This window comes from Dipodomys ordii, unplaced genomic scaffold, assembly GCF_000151885.1.
Source record: "Dipodomys ordii isolate 6190 unplaced genomic scaffold, Dord_2.0 Scaffold136, whole genome shotgun sequence".
NCBI lineage: Eukaryota > Metazoa > Chordata > Mammalia > Rodentia > Heteromyidae > Dipodomys > Dipodomys ordii.
The window spans coordinates 692,050-717,512 of record NW_012267352.1 but is presented as its reverse complement, the minus strand read 5'-3'; the positions used below and the strand labels follow the sequence as shown (position 1 = coordinate 717,512).

General features: G+C 33.2%; 1 protein-coding gene across 1 annotated transcript in view; it reads right to left on the bottom strand.

Moving 5' to 3' along the window:
* Window positions 1-362: 362 nt before the first annotated feature.
* Usp25 (ubiquitin specific peptidase 25) overlaps window positions 363-25,463 on the bottom strand; it is a 101,151-nt gene continuing 76,050 nt past the window's right edge. Inside the window, exons 19-26 of the mRNA XM_013031017.1 lie at window positions 24,079-24,218; window positions 19,427-19,540; window positions 17,115-17,210; window positions 10,316-10,494; window positions 7,701-7,779; window positions 4,667-4,746; window positions 1,372-1,691; window positions 363-967 (exon numbers count right to left, since the gene is read on the bottom strand). Coding sequence (XP_012886471.1) covers window positions 795-967; window positions 1,372-1,691; window positions 4,667-4,746; window positions 7,701-7,779; window positions 10,316-10,494; window positions 17,115-17,210; window positions 19,427-19,540; window positions 24,079-24,218 — 1,181 coding nt within the window. The 3' untranslated portion in view covers window positions 363-794. The remainder of the gene's footprint in view (window positions 968-1,371; window positions 1,692-4,666; window positions 4,747-7,700; window positions 7,780-10,315; window positions 10,495-17,114; window positions 17,211-19,426; window positions 19,541-24,078; window positions 24,219-25,463) is intronic.

The window sequence follows — 25,463 nt, the reverse complement described above, 5'->3', positions numbered from 1 at the left end:
TAGTTAAGTTATACAAATAATCCTTATTCAAGTGCTTTATTCATGTTTCATTTGAAATAATCACTTCACTATATTATTTGTAAAAACATAAAAGTTCAATCTAAGAAAAAAACTAAAAACTTCCATGTAGCTTGACTTATAAATCAGTTGCTACTTTCAGTGAAAACTTGATTCAATCAAAGTAGGTTTTAGACTCCATTTAAATTCAACAACTTGGTTAAAAATATAGCCAAAATATTATGTGTCAAATAGTAAATTGTCAATATGCTACCAATACAGCAAAATAAAAAGACTGTATAAGCCACTCGACCTAACATCAATCCCAAGGCCAACTTCATAATATACCTGCTTGCAGACACATAGGTAGCCATAAATAAAACTTTATTCTTTCATTTCATTTACAAGCTATCAAATAATTATGTATCATACAGTGTTGAACACTTAAATGGCTTAGTCATGGAAATATCCAGACTGCAATGAAAGCTGTTGATAAAGAAAAGATGAAAGCGAAGTAATACTGTAATAGAAGGGTGGCAAAAGAAGTTTTGCCATAATGAAAGCAAGTGGGTTGCCGTTTTCATCAGTTCTGGTTAAAACGAGTCTGAGTGCCATGCAATTCTCAGCTTTATTGTGTGTAGTCTGGCTAAAGTCTGTATAGACATTTTGTCTTTTGCAGTTATTAAAATAAAAAAGTTAAAAACTATAGCAGCAACAAGCAAACCCTGTGACAGCAACGCAAGGGTTAAGAACTAAAAAAAAGTTTATACAGTGCGTTGAAGGAAAGAGTGCGCTGTTTATCTCCCATCAGCAGGCGTTCGACTGAGGGACAACATGATTCGGGCAAATCGCTCACAGAGTTCATGTGTAGAATATGAAGGTAACTTCGGGGGCTCATGGAAACCTTTAATCTCTGAAGAGCAGTCAAGCAGTTTTGGAAGAAAATCTGTCAGCTTTTCTTGGAGATTTGCTGCAAATAAAAACAATTCGATGAATCAGGCACTGGGCTCTTGCCTGTAATCCTAACTACTCAGGAGCAGAGCTGTGGTTGAAGTAGCAGAGCTCCATTCTGGAGCGAAAAGCTAAGGAACAGTGTTCAGGCCCTAGGTTCAAGTCCCAGTTCTGCCACATACACACACAAAATTAGATGCATCTTAACAGCAAAGTTACCAAGTGATTATCTGCAATGTGATTCATTAATCTGCTTTATTTTGAACTATGTAAATTAACTGCCATGCTTTAATAGATATTAAGAGAATAAATGGCAATAGCACTGTGTAAAAAATATTATGCAATACAAAATTGGCAATAAAATAACCATATCCTAACTATTTTCATCCTCATAACTCAGATACCTACTAGCATTAAACTTACATTCCATTTCTTGTCCTAAGTAGGAACACCATCGATTCCTCATATCTTCCACAGCAAGTATATCTTTCTCCTCCATCTCATCCACCAATAACAGAGGCAAAAATGGAACAATAAATTCATTCATGATAATCAAGCCATTGTTTACTTCTCGATCCTCTCCAGATTCAAATAGTTCTGCAGCTTGCTCATTTAATTTTAGTAAACATTCTCTTCTATAATGTGATATCAACTCTTCATCATGTCCTCTGTATGGGCCCTTGGACAAGAGCTCTTTGTTATTCTGGTAAGCACAGATAAGGAACAGCAAGGAATCTATATAACTTAAAAAATTAAAGACAATGTTAGAATTTCATTTCTGTAAAAACACTCACATTTTATAAAGCATTTGGTGTATACTCTTAAATTTGGAACATTATGCACTGACTTCCCCAAAGCATCTTTTGAACAGCAACACCTTAAGTTATGCTTTAAATGAAATTAAAACAGTAGCTAGGAAATAAAAACTGGGAGAGAGGCTCATTGCTGAAGAAGATGGTCATTCTATGTTATTTTGTTACTTCGTTTTCTCACTATCTTCCAGTTGCACTCACAATTTAGATTGATGTGAAAGCCTACCATGTACTTGTTTAACAACACAACATTTTTTAATGAAACAAAGATCAGGTTTCTTTGTTTTATAATCACAAATATTGTTTGGTTCATGCAGAGACTCCTTAGTATGAGCAAAGTCTATACAGTTTAAACCTAAAATGTCATATGTTCAACTAGGTCTAAAGAATAGGTGTAAAAGTGTTTAACAAAATATTATGTTTGTATCTAAAATAATTATCTTTACAGGCATTTAAGGAGTAAGGAGTCATATATTTATAAGTGAAAGATAAAAAAACATATTAAGATATCTCCTTTTTCATTTTTCTAATCCTTAGTCAAGTAACAATTATTAATCTTTACAGAGATTATTAATAGAGAAAAATATAACATCTTAAACAGTGAAAGAGTATAAAGAAACATTTGTTTCCAAACCTGAGCTAGATGGCCAATCAGTGTTAATGTTTATGATTTACTTCATATGCTCAGAGAGAAGATAAATCTACATTATAAAAGGCAAACTGCTATATTATTTGAAAACTAATATACACATTTATGACAAATTAGATTATGTATCAGACACTAATTTGATAAGTTTAAATATTTTTTGAAAATACTTTTCCAGGAATTTGGTTTTCATAAAACTTGTGTGAAATTTTATTTTTAAATTGCATGATTATGTCAATAAATAAATCCTCCACTAAAGGTCTTTCTTATGAAAAACAGGGATGATTTTAAGTGTTTAAATTGTGGTAGTTGGCTATTTAATATATCATTGACCTATGAATCTTTTGTATCATAGCTGTTAGTTTGCAATTCAAGATCTCTCTTGAATTACACTTTTGGCCTGATAGAGCTGAGTCCCCTCCCTGAGGATAGTCTCAGTTCTGCACTGAGGTGGACAAATAGTTTTTGTCAACCGTTAAAGTTCTTACAAATACATAAAATTCAGAGTAAAAGCCAACAGTTCAGTTACCATTCATTTGAAACAAAATATGCTTCTTTACCTTCCACTTGTACTACTGTTCCAAAAAGTATTTCATTTTACTGTTCAGAAATTGACATGTCTTCGGTTACATTTTTATAAATATAAGACTAACACAAGATTTCTACATAGTAGCTAAAAAATTAAAAATAGCATTTCTTTTAAAAATATTTGATACCATTATAAATTTTGTAGCCAAGTATCCCACTATAAAAGATATTGACTATCCTAGAATACTGACATGTTTAACAACTGTATATTGAAACCAAATAAGCTCATTATGTAATGGAAACATTCTTCTAAGTTATGCAATTAAAAAAAATGAGGAAGAATTATAGTGTAAGCCAGGCTTTCAGTTAAACAATTACTTTCATCTTTTAAGTGTTTACTGGGTAAGATATATGAATACATTTTCTGGAGACACTGTGCAATTATGTTGCCCAAGCTGGCTTCATGGCTTAGAGTATATTTGGCATGTATTTTATTCTATTTTATTTCACTCAACATAGTTGTCTCTATTTTAATTTTTCTCTCCATAGTTGCAAGTTAACATTAAAGATATCAATATTAAGAAATGTGTAGAGAAATAAATATATGTAAACTAGTAATTGGAATGGTAAGCAAATCAAAATCTATCCTTTTCTTAACTACATATAATAACATTAGTTAAATAAGAAGTTCCCTCAAGATTATGCATAAATAGAAATCAATTTAAAATGTGTTTAAAAATCATATTACTTTGAGATTTTCTATACATATAATTTACACGGTTCCTGACTACCTCTGACTTAATTTTACTCAAAGTATAAAAGACTACTGGGTTGAAGGTAGATATTAGGGAATATTAATGAGTTCTCTGTGCTTGGTAATCAGCTCCTCTGATCCGAAGCAAACTCAGTAGTTTTTAAATCGAAGCCTATTTCATCATAAACTCTTACTATAACATTTGAGAGCTTATAAAAACACAGACACTAGCTGGGCATGATGGTATATATCCACAGCCTAGCACCTTGCTAGGCGGAGGGATGAAGATCTCTAGTCTAAGGCCAGCCTAAGCTACATCGCCAGACACTTTCAAACCACAAAACAAAACAAACCCTCAATGGATAAAATTATAAAACCAAAACAATGCCAACAAAAGAATTTGCTCATCTTGTAGATTTAAAATAAAACAATATATTTTATGTTGGGCATATAAAAACTATTTATTCTAGAACTTAACATAGTTTTAAAATGAAATGTTTATTAAAATAGGCAACAAAATAAAAATAAATATTGTGAGACTTTTTTTCTATTAAGTGAGATCATAACTGAATCGTTTTGGCAACAGCTATAGTCTCAAATTGTAAAGTGCTGCTTAGCCAAAACAAAGTCCTAAGCTCAAATCCTAGCTCATCAAGATACATTTTTGTTGTTTTGCCAGTTCTGGGGCTGGAACTCAAGGCCTGAGTGCTGTCCCTGAGTCTCTTTTTGCTCAACACTACCACTTGTGCACTACCACTTGAGCCACGTGCCACTTCTGGCTTTTTCTGAGTAGTTTATTGGCAGTAATAGTCTCACGGACTTTCCTGTCCTGGCTGACTTCAAACCATAATTCTCACATCTCAGCCTCCTGAGTAGAAGATTACAGGTGTGAGCCACATCCAGTGCCCAGCAATAAACAGTTTTAAATAAAATGGTTTAGTTCTTCTTCTTTTTTAATATTTATCCACTGAGCTTTACCTTTCTCTTTGAAAATTTTCTAATCCGATTATGAGATACATAGTGGTTTCCCTGAATTTCTTATAATCTTGATGCCACTCCTGTAGTGAAAACAAAAATATAATGAATTATTCACAAGGTAACTCATAGTTATGACTATCCAATACAAGAGAAATGAAAATTTCAAAATTAAACTATATAACTTATAATTTATTTTCTGGCAGACCACTTTTTTCAAAAAATATCAAGCACTGAGAAGTTAAGCAATAAAGATCTAACTAGAAAATTAAAGATGCAAAGTCAAGATAAGTCATTTTTCTTTCCATCAAAACTGCCTTCAGTGATTGAACAAGTTTACTCTCCCACCAACAATGAAGTAGGCTTCCCTTTTGGCCACATCCCCTTCAGCATCTGTTGTTATTAGAGTTCTTGATTATAGCCATTTTAACTGGGGTAAGGTAGAATCTCAATGTTGTTTTGATTTACATTTTTGTTATGGCTAGAGAGGTTGAACATTTCTTCATGTGTCTATTGGCCATTCTTATTTCCTCTTCAGAGAAGTCTCTCTTCAAGTCTTTAGCCTACTTATCAATCAGGCAGTTGTTTCTTTTGAGGATTTCTTGTTGGGGGACTTAAATTTTTTGAGTTCTACATGGGTTCCCTTATTTGCAATAACTAGTATATGTCTAGGACAAGCAGAAAAGGTCAAAAGCTATGTACATATGACCGTATAAGAACATACTAAACAAAATGAACCCCAAGATAGGGACACAGGAGTTTTATCTTTCTTGCTGTTGTTTATAATGTACTGTATGATATTTTTGTTTCTTTGGTACGTTCTTCCCCCATAGTATAACCCCTGGTGTCACTGTATTTGGTTCTAGTGCCCTGCATCTTGTATACACATTTTTCTAATTTGGGGAGGGGAAGGGAAGTAATAAAATGCAAAACAAGGATACAGGCTGACCCAATGTAACAATGAGATGTACAAGAAACTATGTTGAAAATGAACTTTATAACTTCGAGGTGGGGGTGGGAGAGAGGGAGAAGTAGGGGAGGTGAGAAGAAAAAAAATGGTAGAAGAAAAAAAAGGAGGGGTAACAATACTTGATAGGAAATGTACTCATTACCTTACTCATGTAACTGTAACCCCTCTGTACAGTATCTTTACAATACGAATGTATTTAAAAACTGCATTCAGTATACATTTATATTACTCACACACAGCAATTTTATAGAATATTGTTTATCTAAAATGCTTGGGACCAGGAGTGTTTCAGATTTCAGTTTTCAGATTTTGGAATATATGCTCAAAAAAAAAAAAAAAAGAGAAGACAGACAAAAAAAAACAGTTTATCATCTCCAATTCAGATGTTAGAGTATTTCAGAAAATTTATCTCTCTCACATCGAAAGAAGGAAGTAAATTTATTACTTCAATGTGCATAAAAGTTGAAATGCTTAGTAAATGTTATCATGCATTTATTACTTTTGTTGAATGCATGGTATCCTCAGGTGCAGAACATTTAAGATATGGTGACCGGAGGACAAGTCAACAAAATTAGGATTTTATTAATTTATTTAAAAAATTTTGACTAAAGAAAACTAAAATACAATATATAATTAAAATCTAAACTCATTAAAAAAATAAAATTTGAAATGGTAAAGCTTTTGTAAACATTAAAATAAAACAGGTTATTAGCCAAATATGATCTTGCTTATAAGCTATCTTACTAAATAATTTTTACTCTCAATTTTAATTTTCAAGGCAGAATTTTGATGTTTTTATATCTAATAAGATAGGCAAAACTGCTTCAACCAGTAGCTTTAATGAAGAAAATTCAAAATTAAACCACTCCTGTGGGATATCATCAGAACTGGCTTAGAAGTTCTGAGGCGGCAAAGTTTCCCTGTGAAAGGAAGAGAGAAAAAAGTTTTGTCTGTATCGGCCGTGCAGTCTCTGCCAACTAAGTGTTAGTGGGCAGTCAAAGGTGGCACGCAAACCCATTTCTATATGCCAATACACTTTATTGACAAAAGCAGGCAGTGAGTTACAGCTAGTTCACAGGCCAAAGTTTACTGACTCTTGAACTTAGAAGATGGCAAGGCAAGACAAGGAGTCTGAGGAATCCAAAACCATGTTACTTAAATATTCACGCGATTTAGTGAACTATAGTTAAAAAGAACATGAGGTTTCAAAATTAAAAAATAGAAGAGAGGCAGATTTCAGTCTTTTGAAGCATCCAGGAAGACTGCAGAATTACATCTAAGTAAAAATCAAGTCCCAGGCATGTAAATCCTGAGGGAGGAGAAGCATAAGATGAAACCATTATGAAAGGCACTTAATGAGTTAGGACCATTATCTGCTAAAAGACTGGCTTGCTCCTCATGTCCATAAGGAACCATATTCTTTACATCTTTGGTGCCACACCATGTATACTAATCAGAGCTCTCTGGTCAATGTATTTCCTTTATGAGTTAATAAAGCCTAACTTCTAGACAGCTTTAGGCAGAAATCTTTCAGAAATGAAATAGATCTGATAAATAAAGTGAGGAAAAAATCCAGTTTTACTTATGTCCCAGAACCCCTTAATGAAAAGCATTCTTATTGTTAATGGATTTGTTTCCGATATCTCTGGCAAGTGTTCAGCATTACTCTCTGGCTTAAATCCAGTTAATACATGCAAAAGGTTGAGAAGAATGCTCTGCATATATACTAGGCTCCCGATAAATATTAGATGCTACCATATGAAAGCAGTTTCAAAATTAACAGTATGATGTTATACTCTTAATTAGAAAAGTTGTTTTTAAAAGTATATAAGAATTAAAAAATCAAAACACAAAATCCCTTTCGGTTTTGAACTTTTTAGCCTAGATACCACTATACCAAATTAGCCCTAAATCATTTACGAAAGTATTAGTATCTTGGGCGTGATTTAGATATTTAATTCTTATTCATCACCCATGACGCATTCAAGGTTATGCTGAAACAAAAGGAGTTATCAGTGAGCTGCAAGATACCTCAACTCAGAGTTCAAGTTTTCAAAAGTATATTACCTCATATTCCTCCATGTTTACTTCTTCTGGTTTTATCATTTCAAGTTTAGCTTGAGCAACTTTCATGATATTATGACACCTTCAAATAAAAGAAAATATATTTCTAAATTAAAATTCAAAAAAATGAAAAATATGTAAAACTAAACTACTAAAATACACATAAAAATAAATCTACTATATCTGAACATATTTGTGAGATAACTTTCAAATAACCTGAAGTGGCAAAATATGGCTTATTAAAAAAAATATTGGGAGTGAGTGACAAAGAAAATAAGATCGTAATTCTAATTTCAAGTTACTATGTTATATTAACATATGCCTTTGAAACTCTAAGCTCTATTAAAACAGTTTACATAGACAAAAACTATGTTTTTATTTTATTGTTTCTTTTCTTTTTTTATTGTCAAGGTGATGTACAGAGAGATTACATTTACATAAGGTAATAAGTACATTTCTTGTCAAACTTTTTACCCCTTCCTTCATCCCTCCTCCCCAGCCCCCCAACCCAAGTTATACAGATCATTTCCAACACATTGTCTTGTGAATATCACTGCTGGATTGGTTCCCCCCTTGTCCTTTGTCTTACCATTCTGTTGTTCCCCTTCCTTTCCCTGATTCAGATAAATATGTAAGTAATACCATACCAAAATCAAATACAGTGACAACAGGGGCTATACCATAGGGGAAGAACATACGAAAGAAACAAGAAATTACATAGTACATTAAAAACAACAACAATGTGGTACACACACACGCACACACACAAGCGCGCGCACACACACACACACACACACACGCACACACACACATACACACATATACATACAATGGAATTCTATGCTTCCATCAGAAAGAATTGACACTGCCCCATTTGTAAGGAAATGGAGACTTAGAAAAAATCAAGTAAGCCAGACCCAAAGAAACATAGGTTCCATGGTTTCCCTTATTTGCAATAAATAGTACATGTCTAGGATAATCTTAGCAGATGAACACAAAAGCTCATTAGCTATGTACATGGACACAAGAAGTTTTTCTTTGTTGTTTTTAATCATGTTTTAAATAACACATCTCTATTAAACAAAGCAAAGAGACAGTGTTTCTTCTTTTCCCTTGAAATGGGATTATTTTGAAATAGTAAATAGTTCAAAATGTCATGTCAAAATGCCACTTCATGTCAGGTAAAAATAGAAAATTTTGATGAATGTTATGATTAGACTCATATAGTAAGAGTCCTCATCAATTATACTGCTGAGTCCTCTGTAGTGATATGTATTAAAAATAAGCTATATTCATGCTGTGACTAATAGAGCCCGCATTTATTGAACACTCAGTTAACTGCCTACTACATATTTTCCAAAATCATGTACTTGTATTATTTTAATTCTAAATTTCACAAGAGACATATGATGAGGCAGCAACTGATCCCAGATGGTCTGTTTCCCTCATATTTTCCTCAAATACAATTTTCAACTTCAGTATTTTAGAAGCATTTAAGAAGATAATCATGTATGTATTTCACAATTTAAAAATTAGGATAAAGAGGGTTGGGTGTGGGAGGGGGGATGGGGGAAGAATGGGATGGGAAGGGGAAACAAAGGAGGAGGCTACAATGCTTGATAAGTAATGTACTCAATATCTTGCCCATGTAATTGTAACCCCTCTGTACAGTATTTTCACAATAATTGTTCTGGATACTAAAATAATTCTTCAAAATCTTTTGAAACTTAAGCTGCATAATAGGAGTTCATTTACTGTTATCAAACAAAACTTAATTAATTTTAAAATTTATTTATTGTTGGTTGCAGGGCTTGAACCCAGGGCCTGGGCATGTCCCTGAGCATTTTTACTCAAGGGTAGTTCTCTACCACTTAGAGCTACAGCTTGCCTTCCAGATTGTGGTAGTTAATTGGAGATCAGAGTCTCACAGACTCTCCTGCCTGAGCTGGCTTTGAACCGTGATCCTAAGCTCTCAATCTCCTGAGTAGCTAGGATTACAGGTGTGAGCCACCAGTGCCCAGCTAAAATTTAATTTTTAATGTGTGGAATTTTTTAGTAGAAAATAACTTTTGGTGACCCAAATTAATTTAACTATTATAAGTGCCCTTAATGTCAATGCAAGCTTAATTATTTTGTTTTCATAAATGAAGAGAAACTTTTCTTCAGTGATTCTCCAGTGTATTTTTCTCTGAGGTTTTATTTGAAAAATAAAATTTCGACATGTTGTAGGCTTGTCACAGTTGGGATATTATTGCTATCTATCAAGTGGAGATCAGTGACACTGCTAAGTGTCCTACAGTCACGTCAGGTCCACACAACACTATTTACTGACTTGAATTATCTGAATTTAAGATTGAAAAATATTTTTTTCTCTAAATTACTGAGAGTGACCTTTTGACTTACAATTAAGATATAGTAAAATTATCAAAATTATTTTCAGTTTACACTTTAAAAGGTCATATAGACTTCAGATGAATTATAATGTATTACTCTAACTGATATCAAATGCAGTGGTACATTTATTAAAATTTTGTATGAAAACTAAATACAAATTATATTTGAGCTTTGAAAAAGGACAAATGGAAAATATGAATTAGATAGTTTACCTATCACATTACCTTTCATCGAAACTCAAATTTCTGTCTCCAAATTGTTCTAGTAGGGTTTTCTCAATGATTTTCTTTGGAGCCTGGTTCTGGATGAAGTAGACTACTACATGATGTAAACGATAATCTGTCTCTGGTGGGGTGTCTTCCTGGGCCAACTTAACCAATCTTGTATACTCCAACTTAATGGCCTATAAAATATAACATGAATGACAATTTTAACTAGTTATAATCCCTTAGAAACCTTTAAAATTACAATTATAATACTTGTACTCAAATATGTCTTCATTTTAGCATACAACAAGTATAGTAGTATACCTAAGAATGTTCCGTATTTTACTTTCGAAGAACTTTCTGAATAAGTGGTCATATAGACCCTTCCTTATCACATCATTACTGTATATTTATTTCTGACTTCAACACAGAAGTGACAAAATACTACATTTTGCTTATGATGTAACTAATCCTGTAAAATTTACCAAACCATTGTCAAAATCTATATAATGGCAACACGCAAGGGATATACTAAGTTCTCACTTGCTACCTTTCTCGCATCAGTTTACGTATCTAAAGTTTAGAGCTGATATAGTTACCTAGCATACCTTATAAGCATAGTTAGCTTACTACAATTAACTTTTAAACAGTCTATAAATAAGCATGAACTAGAAAACCCTGAATTGCAAAATGATTCTTTGATGCTTTCACAGTATATAGGTTTTATTACTGTGGTTACAATTATTACATACTGTTATTATTGTTACCTTCCTATTTGTTTTCCTTTAGAAAAACAAGCATCTCAGAATAAGTAATTAGTTTGGAAAATAAGTATTTTTGCATTTCCATATATGAGCAAAATCTGTAAAGTATGTGACTATAAAACTCTAGGCTTATACATCAAACACTCATGTACCCATGTAGCACACATGATAAAGACAGCACTTTTGAAACTTTCCTCTACATTAGGCTTACATCTATAGTCTAGACTACAACACATTTTGAAATACATAAAAGATAATGTTACAAGAAACTATTCTATGAGAAAGGTGGTGATTTTTTTGGTGGGGAGGGGTGGTACTGGGTTTCAACTGAGGGCCTCATGCTTGCTACACAACAACTCTAACCACTTGAGTGAATTTTAGTTCTCTTTCAGATTAGGTTTTCATGCTTTTCCTCAGTCCAGCCTCAGACTACAGTCCTCATACCTCCACTTCCTGAGTATAATTGAGATTAATAGGTATGCCTTCACTATGCCTTGCTTGTTTTATGATATAGATCCTGACTAACTTTTGTCTTCAAACCACAATCCTCTTATTAAGTACACTACCACAACACCCAGAAGAAAAATTTTGTCCAATGTATGTATTCCTTAAGGACTTTATGTAGCTGTGTTCAACTGAAGGTACAAAATGCAACTATTCAGACATCTTTCCACTGTGATCTGTGTACTCATAAATGCACATCCTCCCCTCCCTGCCCCAAGGTTCTCAACAAATATCCTCTCATTTATTCCCCATCTATCCATGGATGACCCACCTGGTTAGCGTAGTCATGTCACTTTTATGAAACTCCTCTTCAAGTAATTTCTGCATAGAATTTTGTTCTACATTTCTAAAGTATGTCATAATATCATTTTCTGAATTTTTCTTATAAACACATTGGAACATCAAATACATAAGCATATAGAATATTGGATTCAAAAGTTATGCCATTTACTAATAGGTTAAACAAACCATATACTATTCTAAATCTTCATTCTCTTATTTGTAGTTATAAGAGTATGTTTCAAAATGACCTATCATTTAAGACATTATATGCCAAGAAATGAAAACAATTTAACCTTCTTAAAGTTTCAGAACAAATGAAATAATATTCTTTGACTCTAATGCAAAACAAAGATGAAACTTAGGAACTTTAAAATGTTGTCCTAATATGGAGCCAAATTATCCATGAATCAACTGACTTAGCATATTTAATATTTACAAAACCCTCAAAGGAGATAAACAATCAACCTAAATATCCACACATAAAATATTTATGAGAAGGTACTGACTCTCACCAAAAAGAACATACATTTTAAAAATGGGTTACACTTTTAATGCCGTTTTGCTAGACAACCACCAATAAGAGTTAAAACTAGCAAATCCACTTGAAGGTCATTTGGTAGTTTTACCAATAGGAGAATTTATAAACACTTTGAGTTGTCAATTATATTCTTCTATATATATACATACAATGGCCAATAATATATATGTAAGAATGCTTGCAACAATATTGGAAGTGACCTAGATCCACAGTAACGGACAGGGCAATGATGAATTTAGTAAAAGCTTAACAATTTTCAAATATTTTTATGTAAAAACATAATCTAATGAGCTCCATATGGATTATCTCATTTATTTTTCAGATGTCTCCTTTAGAAATAGAAACACTGGCTCTCATAACTTAATAAATCACCTAACTTAATAAGTCACACAATTATCTAGTGAGAAAACTAAGACTGAAATCTGGGTACCCAACCACAGTGTTCTTCCTGGTTTGTAGCTGGCTTAAGAAGGAACTTCCTTGCCTAGAGCATGAACAGGTTTGCTGAGATACTGATCCCATCAGCCCGTTTAGAAGGAGGGAGCTCTTAAGTGCATCACTGACGGACATACATCATGATTATTTTATACTTGGCAGAACATGGGAAAAAGGTAAGTAGGATGCTCTTCTATGCAGATATTTAAATATATTTTGGTAATCCCAATAGGAAATAATGGAAGTGCAATAAAATCTATAAAGTCTGGTATAAATAATTATGTAAATTATAGTATGTGAAAAAAGAACCCAAGAAAAAGAAGCAAACAAGTCAAATAATATCATTCTACTTCTTGAAATTATGAGTGCTTAAATGTAAGTCAAACTTGTTTATCTTTCTTCCTATGTAAGAAACAATATTAGAAGCTAATTGTACAAGTGAGAGATGCGAGGAAACCATTTATAATCTATGTTTTGGTGTGTGTAGTTTAAATGTCATTTTCCCTAAACTTTCTAGATTCCAGCTCTTTTCTCATTTTGTGTACTCCTTATCAAGTTGCTTCTTCATCATTCTGATTATAGTTCAAATTAATGTTTGCCTCCCCACTAGAAAACATTCTTATGACCAAAACTCACCCAAAATTATCCTAGCTACAGCCACTAGATTTAGGACAGTATCTTGTATATTTTGTCTAGCAATTGTAGGATGGGAAACTCTTTCTTACTGTTTATAAGGATAGACACTGTCATGGGAAGAACTGTAAAAGTGCTCTTATAATGGATTGATAACTCTTCCTAAAGCAAGTCCATTTACCAAGACACATGTTTTATTCTCTAACACTTTTTTTTTTAAACCAATTACAGTGCTGAGAGTTTCACTGGATGCTTTTAACACCAGCAAACATACAAAGCTTTGGAAAACTGGTATGGAAGTCATTTTCAATATTCCTCAAATACTTGTAAACCAAACTATTCTCGAATCCAATGATACCACACTTGGGGCATTTATCTGAAGGATACAAATCCTGCACACTGAATTTCCATGGAAGCACTATTCACTACAGTCAAATATATGCTAATGGCCAAGATAATCTATATTCAATAAATGGACCAAGAATATGTGTGTATGTATGTTTGCATACATATTTATGCACCACAAAGAATAAAGTAATTTGCAGGAAAATGGATGGACCCAGAAAAAAATCATATTAGGTAAAGTAAGCTAGTAAAGAGTGCATGGTTTTCATGTATATTATATCGTAGATATATATTAATAATATAATATATATCTAATATATACCTAATATATATCTAATATAATTATATAAATATTATATTAGATATATGAGATCAAAAAGCCAAAGGTATGGCTTTTACAGCAGTGAAATTTCTTGTCATAACCCTTTTTTGAACAATTAACATACAGTTTTACAAAATGATTATCAAGAAGCTGAAAAAGATCTTGAATGTGAGGGGTAAAGTTAAAAGAAGAGGGGCAAATATACTCTTAAGACTCAATGTACCTACAAAACATGAAACTAGTAACCTTGATGAGACTGGTGGGAAAGGGACAGGTAAATGCAGCAAAAGGACACCAGATGTGACTGATCAGGATACAATTACACATAAATGGACACATTTATGGAAGGTGGAAACCCACTTGTATCACTATTTGGAGGAAAAAAAATCTAGTCTTATCTTACTTAATGCATAAGAAATTCCTTGTGCATTAAGAAACACTTTCAAGCACAGAATTGAAAAGCTTTCCCTCGAAGGCCAAGAGTTATGTGCAATAAGTCTAAAGATTTTTTGTGAAGTGGCAAGAACAAAATGTGAGATATCATTTTCCATTAGCTTATAATAATAACAAAAACAAATAGAATAGGAAGAAAATAGGGAGACAGAAGCAACTTTCATATGTCAGATGTTGTGTACGTATCTTATGAATTAGAACTGAATAATGACTAGAATGAACTGCCAAGAAAAAGAAGCCAAAGTGAGACAGAGACAGAGACAGAGAGAGGATATAAGAATGAATAAGTGAGTTCCTAGGTGCTAGTAGCTATGCTACAGGAGTAAAAGAAAACAAATCCATATTGAAGTATGTCCATAAAGCTCTAGGAAAGGCTTCCCCAACAAGATAAAATTGGTAAAGGTTAAATAAGAGACGATTTAGAAAACCATACAAACCAAACTAGGAAATGACTAACTTCAAGAAGATGAAGGCCAAAGAAAGAAAGGAAGAGTGATGTTTGTAGCTTGGTTCAATGCTGTGCAATACATGCAGTAATAATGCTGCAACCTTCCCCAATCCTTCCCTCTTCCCTTCTTTTCCTGTCTTTCTTTTCAATGTTTTAAACTACATTTTTAGCATTTCATATAAGATCTTAATAAGAGGATGATTTTGTCCTGGAACTAGTGTACCTAGAAATAGTTTTGTATAGCACTTTAAGTCCATATTCTAGAAAACTCTCAGTCCTAGGCAGGTCAGACCATTGGATACGGAAGAAGTGGTGAACAGATAATGATGTACTCTCACAGTAATACACTGACATATATTGCCAGTGATGGCAAGCAAAATCTGTCAAATGTCACTCTGCGGTTTACAGTTTCAAGCTCCCTGGGATAGTTGAAATGATCTATTCTATCGATTTTGACAATTAAAGTTGTATCAACCATAAAAAAGTGATTACACTAATCTTAGAAAATTACAAAATGTTCATTGAGATAAGCTATTGTACACAAGACTTTTATTTAATATACTATGTTTTGTAACAGTGGTGGGGATAAGGAACTTTTAGAAGACCAGTCTAGATAACTGAAAAGTATAGGAAATCAAGAGATATTTCGAAGCCGGGTGCCGGTGGCTCTCACCTGTAATCCTAGTTACTCAGGGGCTGAGATTACAGGACTGAAGTCCAAAGCCAGCCTGGGAAAGCAAAGTCCATGACACTCTTATCTCCAATTAACCACCAGAAAACCAGAAGTGGCACTGTGGCTCAAGTGGTGGAGCATTTGCCTTGTGCTAAAGAGGGACAGTGCCCAAGCCCAGAAGTCAAGCCTCACAACTGACAATATACATATTTATTTTTTCTTGATTTTTTAAATATCAAAAAATTGTTTAGTTAAAACACAACATGAAGAAGTAATAGAAAAGGTGAGGATGTGTGGCAAATCTAAATGATAATGTATGAGAAAACATATGTGGTACTTCATCTTATAAATATGTAAATAAAATAACTTAGGTTGGGTGCCAGTAGCTCACATTTGTAAGCCTAGTTATTGAAAACACTGAGATTTGAAGATCAGATTCACATATAGCATTGGTACAAATCTGAGATATTCTTTCATCCAATTAACCAGCAAGAAGCTTGAACTAGAAATGTGTCTCAAGTGGTACATCACAAGTCTTGAGAAGAAAAGCTAAGCAACAGTGTGAGGCCATGAGTTCAAGTCCCAGTACCAGCACTAACAAATAAATAAATAAATAATCAAAATATTGAAAAGTGCTCATATAAATTGGGAAAAGGTGTGATCACAGAATGGTGAAGCAGGCTGTCTTATATGCATGAACCAACAAGGCTATTACAAATTCATTTTGTAGGAAAATGGGTAACAAAAAGATTGAATAAGAAAAACAAGATAATAAATGAGCAATTTGTTTCAGAAATATTTAAATGAATAAATCGGTTTGCTGTCAAATAACATAAGCTATAGTCATATAGCTATGACTATAAATAGTTGTTTCTATAATTGTTCATCAATACTGTTATTTCCTTCAAATGTAAATATCAATTCAAATTTGTGGTAATGAACCAGAAGCACATTATAGTAACTTAGGTAAAATATTTTCATTTTCTTAAATTATCTAAATTCAAAGAAAAGAGTTCTGGATCATGCATATAAGAAACAGCCCCAGAATTTCAGTTGGTCATGGCTAATAGAGGAAAAGAGAAATTATACAGGAAATGAATCTAAGATGTTATTCCTTAGAAAGGCAAAGGCAAAGTTCAAAAACATAAACACCACAGGAAATAGGAGAACAGAGGGAAAATGGAGTGAATAATTCAAAATTTGGAAGAGTGAGGGAAGTGGTGGGTAGCGGAGGGATGGGTGAGAATGTTGAGAGGAGAGACACTGTTCAAGATGTATTCATAAACTGCTTTGTTAAACAGCAACTCCTTTGCACAAGTACTTAAAGGTAATAAACATTTAACAAATTTCATTGTATGAACAAAAAAGACATTAGGACATATTTCAAATCAGGAAAATAAAATGAAAATATTAATAGTACCTTAAAGAACCCTGCTTCAGGACCACACCTGTCATACACATTCCTGGATTTACCTATGGCCATGATAATACCTTGCATATTCGGTGTCATCATGATCTGCCACAGGAATTTAAAGTAAGAGGTTTTAAATGGTTAACATACAAAAATTTAAAAATCAAAACAATGTCTTTCCATGCAAGTTAAAACACCACTTGGTTTCCGCTGCTTATAAATCAAATGTAGCCTTTATTAAACAGCAAATGTTAACTGATGTGCAAGTAAGCATCTTTCAGAATCATCCATACAAGGTACAGGTGACTCAAACAGTGCCTTCGTGCAAACTGCAAAAAGGCATCTTCTTTAAACTGTAGATTTTTTTTTGTTTTTTTGTTTTGGTCAGTTGTGGGGGCTTGAACTCTGGGCCTGGATGCTGTCCCTCAGCTCTTCAGCTCAAGGCTAGCACTCTACCACTTGAGCCACAGTGCCACTTCTGGTTTTTCTGATGGTTTATTGGAGATTAGAGTCTCATAGACTTTCCTGCCCGGGCTGGCTCTGAACCGCAATACTCAGATCTCAGCCTCCTGAGTAGCTAGGATTACAGGTGTGAGTCATGGGTGCCTGGCAATTCTAAAGTTTTTAAAGGCACTTCCTTCTAGACAAATCAGAACAATCTCTGCCCTCTGAGAGAACTTAGAAGCCTCAAGGGTCGGTATCTCAGAAAAAGCTAAACTTTAACCTCATTTCAGCCCCCAGGTTTGGAGTCCCTGTACAACTATAATGTGCATCTATTAGCACCTGTCTTGTACCCATGACTTACTCTAAAAACATTCAACACACATGCACTGGTAAACTATCATTCTAATAAATTAATGACAACAAACACAATTCAGCCAATAACCAAAGAATTAGCACAAAACAGTGTGTTAAGTGATTAATAACAGATCCATTTAAAATGCTAGGAGGCTTATTAATGCAAGCAATTAATGCCTAACAAATAATTTTTATTACTAAAAACTTGCTGGTTTCCATAATTTTTGAGAACCAACATTGCAAGAAAGTAGTGAGTTGGAATAATAAAGAAATATTAAGTACTTAATTTTTGTTTTTATACTAAGTGTTCAGAGCTGTTTATATTTTAAAATATCTGCAAAATTAAATAAAGCACTCTGAAGGTACCTTATATCAATCAAAAGATTGTAGCCACTATTTCTGACTCAATGAACGTATTATTCATAGTTTTAGTCTGGAATGTACAGTGATAGTTGTCTAAATGTTTCTAAAATCTAAGTAAGAAAACATTCTGATAAGTTCCTATTTTACAAATCTACTTTTTAAATAGCCATGCTATCTTACATTGCACAGTAATATTAATGATTTTGTAATGTTTTTGATTTTGATGATTCACTTTTATGTAATAGTCTTACATAATTAAGTTGGAGGAAGTTATTTTAAAAATTATACAAGCATGTATTTTAATTCATACATTCACTCACACTCACACTTTCTCTGTCTCTGTCACACACACACACACACATACACACACACACACCATTTTTTATCCACACATCCATAACAAAGGACATAGATCATCAAGTCATTCAATTGTCCTAAAGGAATTGCCTTCTCCGCTGTTACTGTGCAGAAATTGCTTTACTGGCCTTCTCTCAAACACACAAAAGGGAACCATTTGAAAAGGCTCAAGAGAAAGGTATAAAATGAGCGGAAAATAATCCAATGGACCAAACAATAGATCACTTTCATCTGGATTTTGAAGAACTCTTGTGAGAACTAACATACCTCCAGAATATATGAAAAACTACGTAGATGAGAATAGAGATAGAGATGAATTAAGACAGAGCCACCACAGTGTGTGAAACATCACAAGGTATAGTCACATGGAGAAATGCCATTCATGATCACAAGCAGAGGCTGTAGCAGCAAAAATATCATGTGTCTATCTTTTAATCATGCTTTAGGATGATCTACCTGGTAGATAATAGTAGGCAACTTACAAATAAATTATTTAAATAAAACAGGAAAAATATTTTAAAATATTTTTAAATGCAAAATAGTCTGTTGTGTGTCTATCAACCTGAGAGTAAACTGATCCTATTTTCGTGTACAATAATTCTTTTAGTATACTCCATTGCTTTCTACTTTGTTTTAGTTTATATTTAAAGTCGTGTTAGTAATTGGTAAGAGAATTTTACACTAAGGGTGGCAAAGCTGTATGTTACGCAGCAAGACATCAAGTGTGAGGGTGTAGGCATGCCTAAAGTGCTTGTATCAAACAACAAACATTAAGAATGGTGCAGAGTGATAAAATAAAGTACCTCATCGTCATACCCCCCCTCCTTTGATTCAATCATAAATTTGCCTACATGAGGAATCGCCACCTCTACAACTTGCTGGTTAGAAGGTGGTTGGCTTGTGGTAGTTTCAGGTTTCTGTAGAAGAAAATCATTAGTATGAACATTAGAAAATACAACAATGAAAGCACCAGCTTTAAGTGCCTGGATTCTCACACCTTTTTTTCTTTTTTCTTTTTTTTACAATGCCTGAATTTGCATTTGCTAAGTACAAACTTAAACCGAACATTGGAAGCAATTTTTTAACCAAAGTAATACAAAATCTACACGCTGTTCCGTTGCATCCAGCACACTTAGAAATAGTATTTCAGTTTTCCTTCAAAGCATCCGAGGCTCTACTTAAAATTATTGAAGTTAAAAATAAATACTGAAGATGAATTTCCTTCTATTTATTCAGCTGGAGTTTTATTTCAAACCAAATTCCAGTGACACTCAAAAGTTTGTCTTGATATTTTAATACAAGTAAGACTATACTTCCCACAATCTCATCAAGAATAAGAAGAATTTTCTTAGTAGGACTTGCTCTACTGCTTGAGCCACAGTGCCATTTCCGGTTTTCTAGTGGTTTAGTGGAGATAAGAGTCTCATGGACTTTTCTGCCCGGTTTGGCTTTGAACCGTGATCCTCAGATCTCAGCCCCCTGAGTAGCTAGGATTACAGGCATGAGCCACTGGTACCCGGCTAGGACTTACTTTCTAGTATCCTTTCTAGTAATCAGTTGTGTTTCCATCCAGTTAATATCCATTCTCTATTGTGTTTAATTCATTCTGAAAGCCTACAAGATTTCAATACAGTGCATTTACATCTTAAGTATTCAGTGAATTCAGAAGTACTAAGGCAAGTGTCAAAAGTTTACATGGTGCTTGGAATCATCTTGCATAAGTTTTTCTAATTTGTAGTGGGCTCCAACATTGTTATTCTTAATTCTGATATAAAACAAAGAAATTTTATAACAATGAAGGGAATGTTAAATGTTAAATAAATAAATTCATGGCCAAGGCCAGTAATTAATGCCTCTTCTAAAAGAACTATTGTCTCTTTAAAAGAAAATGGTATTTTCATAGTGCTTTTAAAAATGGTGTTCTTATTTGTGTGACCCTTTAACTTTTCATGGGGAAATAACTAATCAGCACTGTTTTGTGATCATGAGAGGTAATATTCATCTAATCCAGTATCTAGTACATAACAGTTGCTTTATAAATGATAAATGATAGGCTTTACAAATGTCATTATACTACTCTAAATTAATTATACTTATATAATGCTGACTAATATTACTACCAGATTCTATAAAGATGTGCTTATAACTATAGATTGTAAATTCTAGCATGTATGAGAGGAACTATTAGCTAGTTCACCATTCACAAGAATCAAAGATAAAATAGAAATTAAGAAATCTTATAGGATTTTTGGTGATAAATTTCGAACTAGAAAACAAATCTAAACTACTACAATCCTAAGAACAGAAAATGGAAACTAAAGCAAACTGGGAAATAGATGACTGAGAATACTTAGGAAATGCATAGGACCTGGGGGTGAGGAGAGCAATTTGAGAAATGTGTTATAAGCCTAAGTAGTTGCTGTCGAAGAGTTCCAACATTAATGTTGAGGAATTCTATGAATGTAAGTTGAGGACAGGAAGACAATTCATCTATATCAAGCTTTGAAACACTTAAGAGACTACTTTCTGTTGCTCTAATATTGGAACTTAATATATAGTTTACCAAATTTGGAATAGTAAGGAGTAATAAATTCACTATCAAATTTAGATACATTAAGATGCAATTTTTCACATAAACAAGGGTTCACTAAAGAAAAATACATGCTTATTTTTCCATAATTTTCAGTCTTTATATGAGCACATTAAGAAAGGGTAAGCTTGAGAACAGTTTTTAAAAGTTCCTCAGTAAGGTAAAAAAAATATGATAAAGAATTTTACTAATTTTCTAAATCCCACTAACTATATAATTTTTTTAAGTGTTCTCATAATCAGGTGCTGGTGGCTCACACCTTTAATCCTAGCTACTTAGGATGCTAGATCCCAATTCAAAGCCAGCCCAGGCAGAAAAGTCCCTGTGAGACTCTTTATCTCCAATTAACCACTCAAAAACTGAAAGTGAAGTGGTAGGTTGTTAGAGTACTAGTCTTGAGCAAAAGAGCTCAGGGACAGTGCTCAGGCCCTGAGTTCAAACCCCACAACTGCCCCCCCCCAAAAAAAATGTTCTCATAGGAAGGTAGCTATAAAGTCACAGAACTATAATCTCTTTGGCCACCTTAACATGTCATTCTTTCAATAAAATTAAACTATGAAAATCTATTCTAAGGAAAACACTTGAAATACAGATTTTTATTTTAACAGCTTATTTATAATAAAATTAAAAAATGTTAATGTATAAATAGTATACAACAGAATGCTTAAGCAAACAATAATTTAATTATTCAATGAAACAGTACTCAGCAGAATTTGTTCAGTTTACATCAGGAGACATTATAAGATTAGTGAAGAAAAGGCAAGACATGAAATTTTATATGCAGTAATAACTCAACTACAAAAATAAATCCAAGAATTATATTTACAAGTAAAGATGGGGAAAAAAAAACAAACCAACATATTGACAGGAATGGGTGCTAGGATCATTGAAGGTTCTTTCTCCAAGTCTAATTCTCTGGATTTTGTTAATAACCTAAAGCATTCCAAATAATATAAAACACAAAACTGCATAAACATTTCAATGCTGCTCACGGTTTCCATCAATCTAAGATTTACAGAATATTCTTATATTTTAACGTTGGAAAATAAATACTATATATTCGCAAAATATCTAGGACTAACGTAACAGAAAAATTACTTCTTTGTCCCACAATTATCTCCATTTATCTCCATTTTTAAGACTTAGGGAAATTTAGTCATCAGACAAGGCTGCATTACTAGTAAACATAAAAATCCCAGCAATACCTGATCCTAAATATTGAGGACTTAATTTAGCTTCTATCATACATTAAACTTCAATGAAAATAAAACAGCATATAAAACTGTGACCAGGCTATTAACTAATAATGAGATCAAGGACCACAGGGTTATTTTTACTAGCCAAAGATAGAAAATTTAAAATTGCCATATTATAAGAGACAATGAGGTTAACTGTGGATTATATTACTAGAAGACAGTAATGTAGGAAAGTACTTACACTATTTCCCTATCGTATTCTCTGCCTGCCATTGTACTTTTCTAAGTAGAGATGCAGCAGCAGGTTACTAGTTTACAAGATAATAACTTTATTAGTAAAACAAAATCATCAAAACTTAAGGGCTCATTTTTGTGAACTTGAATTACTTATGATTAACCAGACTTAAAAAAAAAAGAATGTGACTCTAAATGAAACTAGCTGTTTTGGGTTTTAAAATACCAGGAGAAAAAGCTGACACTAATAAACTATCATTTAGAATGTACCAAACAAAAGTTCTAGTTACCCAAGTCCCTACAAATTAATTTGCGGATGGGGCAAAATTACTACTACTCTGTTTTTATTTCCTACATTTTCCTCTTCCCACCCACCTAGAGGCAGAATTCTGACCAAAGAATTTTCCAAGAAAAACTTCAGAGTTAGCACATGCTCATCTTAAATTCATTTACAGTCTCCAAGCATTTACAAATTTTGGAATCATAAGAAAAATCTTACTTAACGGTAAGATGATGTTAATACATTTTCCAGTTTACAAACTGGAAATAAAGGTAAGGAAATACAATTAACAAAATATAATTAACAAAATACTCTATTTGACATTTTAGTTAATATGGATTTAATATCAAAGTCTCATTGCAATTTTAAGTTACTCCTGAGAGTTCACTTGCTAGGCAGAATAGTAAGTGTTGTAAAATTATGATACATCCTTCTATCTTTAGTTCTCTCACAGGAGAATTTTCAAACACTAAAAGGCATTACCATAAAATCTGCATTAGAACTGCTGATTCTTACTACTGAAGTACAATAAATGATAAATAACAAAAACTGAGAGGTTTTGCAATACCAAATTCTTGAAATAGCATCTCTCAAAGTCGTATGCACTGATATACCACTGTCCTCATTTAGCGTTACAGAAACACAAAACTACAAAATAAGAATATGATAGGGAAATAGTGTAAATACTTTCCTATATTACTGTCTTCTGGTAATGTAAGCCACAGTTAATCTCATTGTCTCTAATAAGATAGCATTATCTTTAGCCTGCTAACAATGCTCTAGCAAGGAGTATCTGATACGCTTACGGCCAATATTTTATGAAATAAAATTTATGTCTTCAATTCTCAACTATTCCAATGAAATTGTATTTTAGGTAAGAGGTGTGATGGGCAGGGAAAACGACAGTAACAAACTTATTAACTTCTCTTTTTAAGTTTCTAGTCAAATGCATTATTTTGTTTATAATTAGGATTCTTCCTAGTTCTCTCACATACAGTGCAGGCTTTATGTGAGTTGCCACGATGACTGACCATATTTATAACAGAGCCAACACTGCTCCCTGTCTCTCAACTCCCAGACAGGTTGCTCTCCTTCATATTGCAGGAAATGTCATGAACATGGCTACGTTCAGAGAGCCAAAAGAAAAGTTCTTACCGACTGCAAAACTGTTTCAGGACTTTTATCTTCATGCTCATGTGATGCCTTGGTAATTATTCGAATAGTTTCTTCTTTCAAGTGCTTTGAGAAATCACTTCTTGAAGGCTGTTCTAGATATTCTGGTTCTCCTGCTTGTGCTTCATGAGAAAAGAATCAATTGTATATCTAATATAAATCACAGAGTCTGTACTAAGATGAATCTGTTATTTATTTCTAATCTTCAGTTATACAATAACCAATTTTAGTATTCTGCTTACAATAAAATACATCCTTCAAAATACAGCACTTTCCACTTGAAATTTACAAAGAAACAAAAAATAACAACGAAAAAGAACCAAGAGCATTTAAACAATTATCAAAGAAAGCACTCATCATCATTTATGATAACTTACGTTAAAACTTTTCTAGAATGGAAAGTACCAAATCTCATTTTAGAAAATAAACATTTTGTCAAGAACAGAATTTGATATGGATGAGAGCAGAATACCCTTCTTCACACACCTACCTAACAAAATCCTAATCCTGAATGAAGCTAACCATTCATATTTTCTAAATTTGCCCTGGTAGGAGAATATTGTCTGAGAGAAAGCAAGAGAAAGCAATCTCAAGTTGGGAAACTAGTACCAGTATATATTAATGGCATATTAATGCCATCTATGTAAGGATATTCTAACATATCTCTCTTACCTACGTTTTGAGCTCAAAACAATAAATCCAACAATATGAGTATGTCACAAATAACCTCCTTGCATAACTTACATATTCACAAAGCTTTGTGTCAGTGCCTTTCCCTTCAAAGTCACCTTCTGCCCTTTCCTCAAAGGGCACAAGTTTAGTTTTCTCCATTTCTTCAAGTACAATGAAAGTGACATTTACCTTCCAATTTTCCTACATATTCTTCCCTCTGCTCACCCTACACTCACCTACTCTTCTGCTCTATTCAGACATTTTCACTCATCCTTGTCCTTGATATTTCTACTACAGTAGGGTTCCTTTAGCATTGGCATCACTAAGATATTATTTCAGATAGTTCAGTATTAGGCAGGGCTATGCTATGAAACTAGCATCTGCTTCCTAGATGCCAGTAATTCTGTTTCTGCCTGCTAGGGTATGAAAGTCAGTGTCTTCAGCATGGTCAAGTATCCATTAAAAGACTAAATCATTGATAAATGAGAATACCCTAAAATTTCCTTTTAAACATCATTTACTACAGTGTTAACCTAATTACTATTGCATCTGTTTCAAGCCCCTACAAGACTGTAAGGATTGCATGAGCTATCCCTTGCATTGCTGTCTTCAATGCACAAAACAGGAACATAATAACTTAATGGAACAAATGAGTTAATGCCTCAGTTAATGAATGGATATGAAAATAAAGAGGT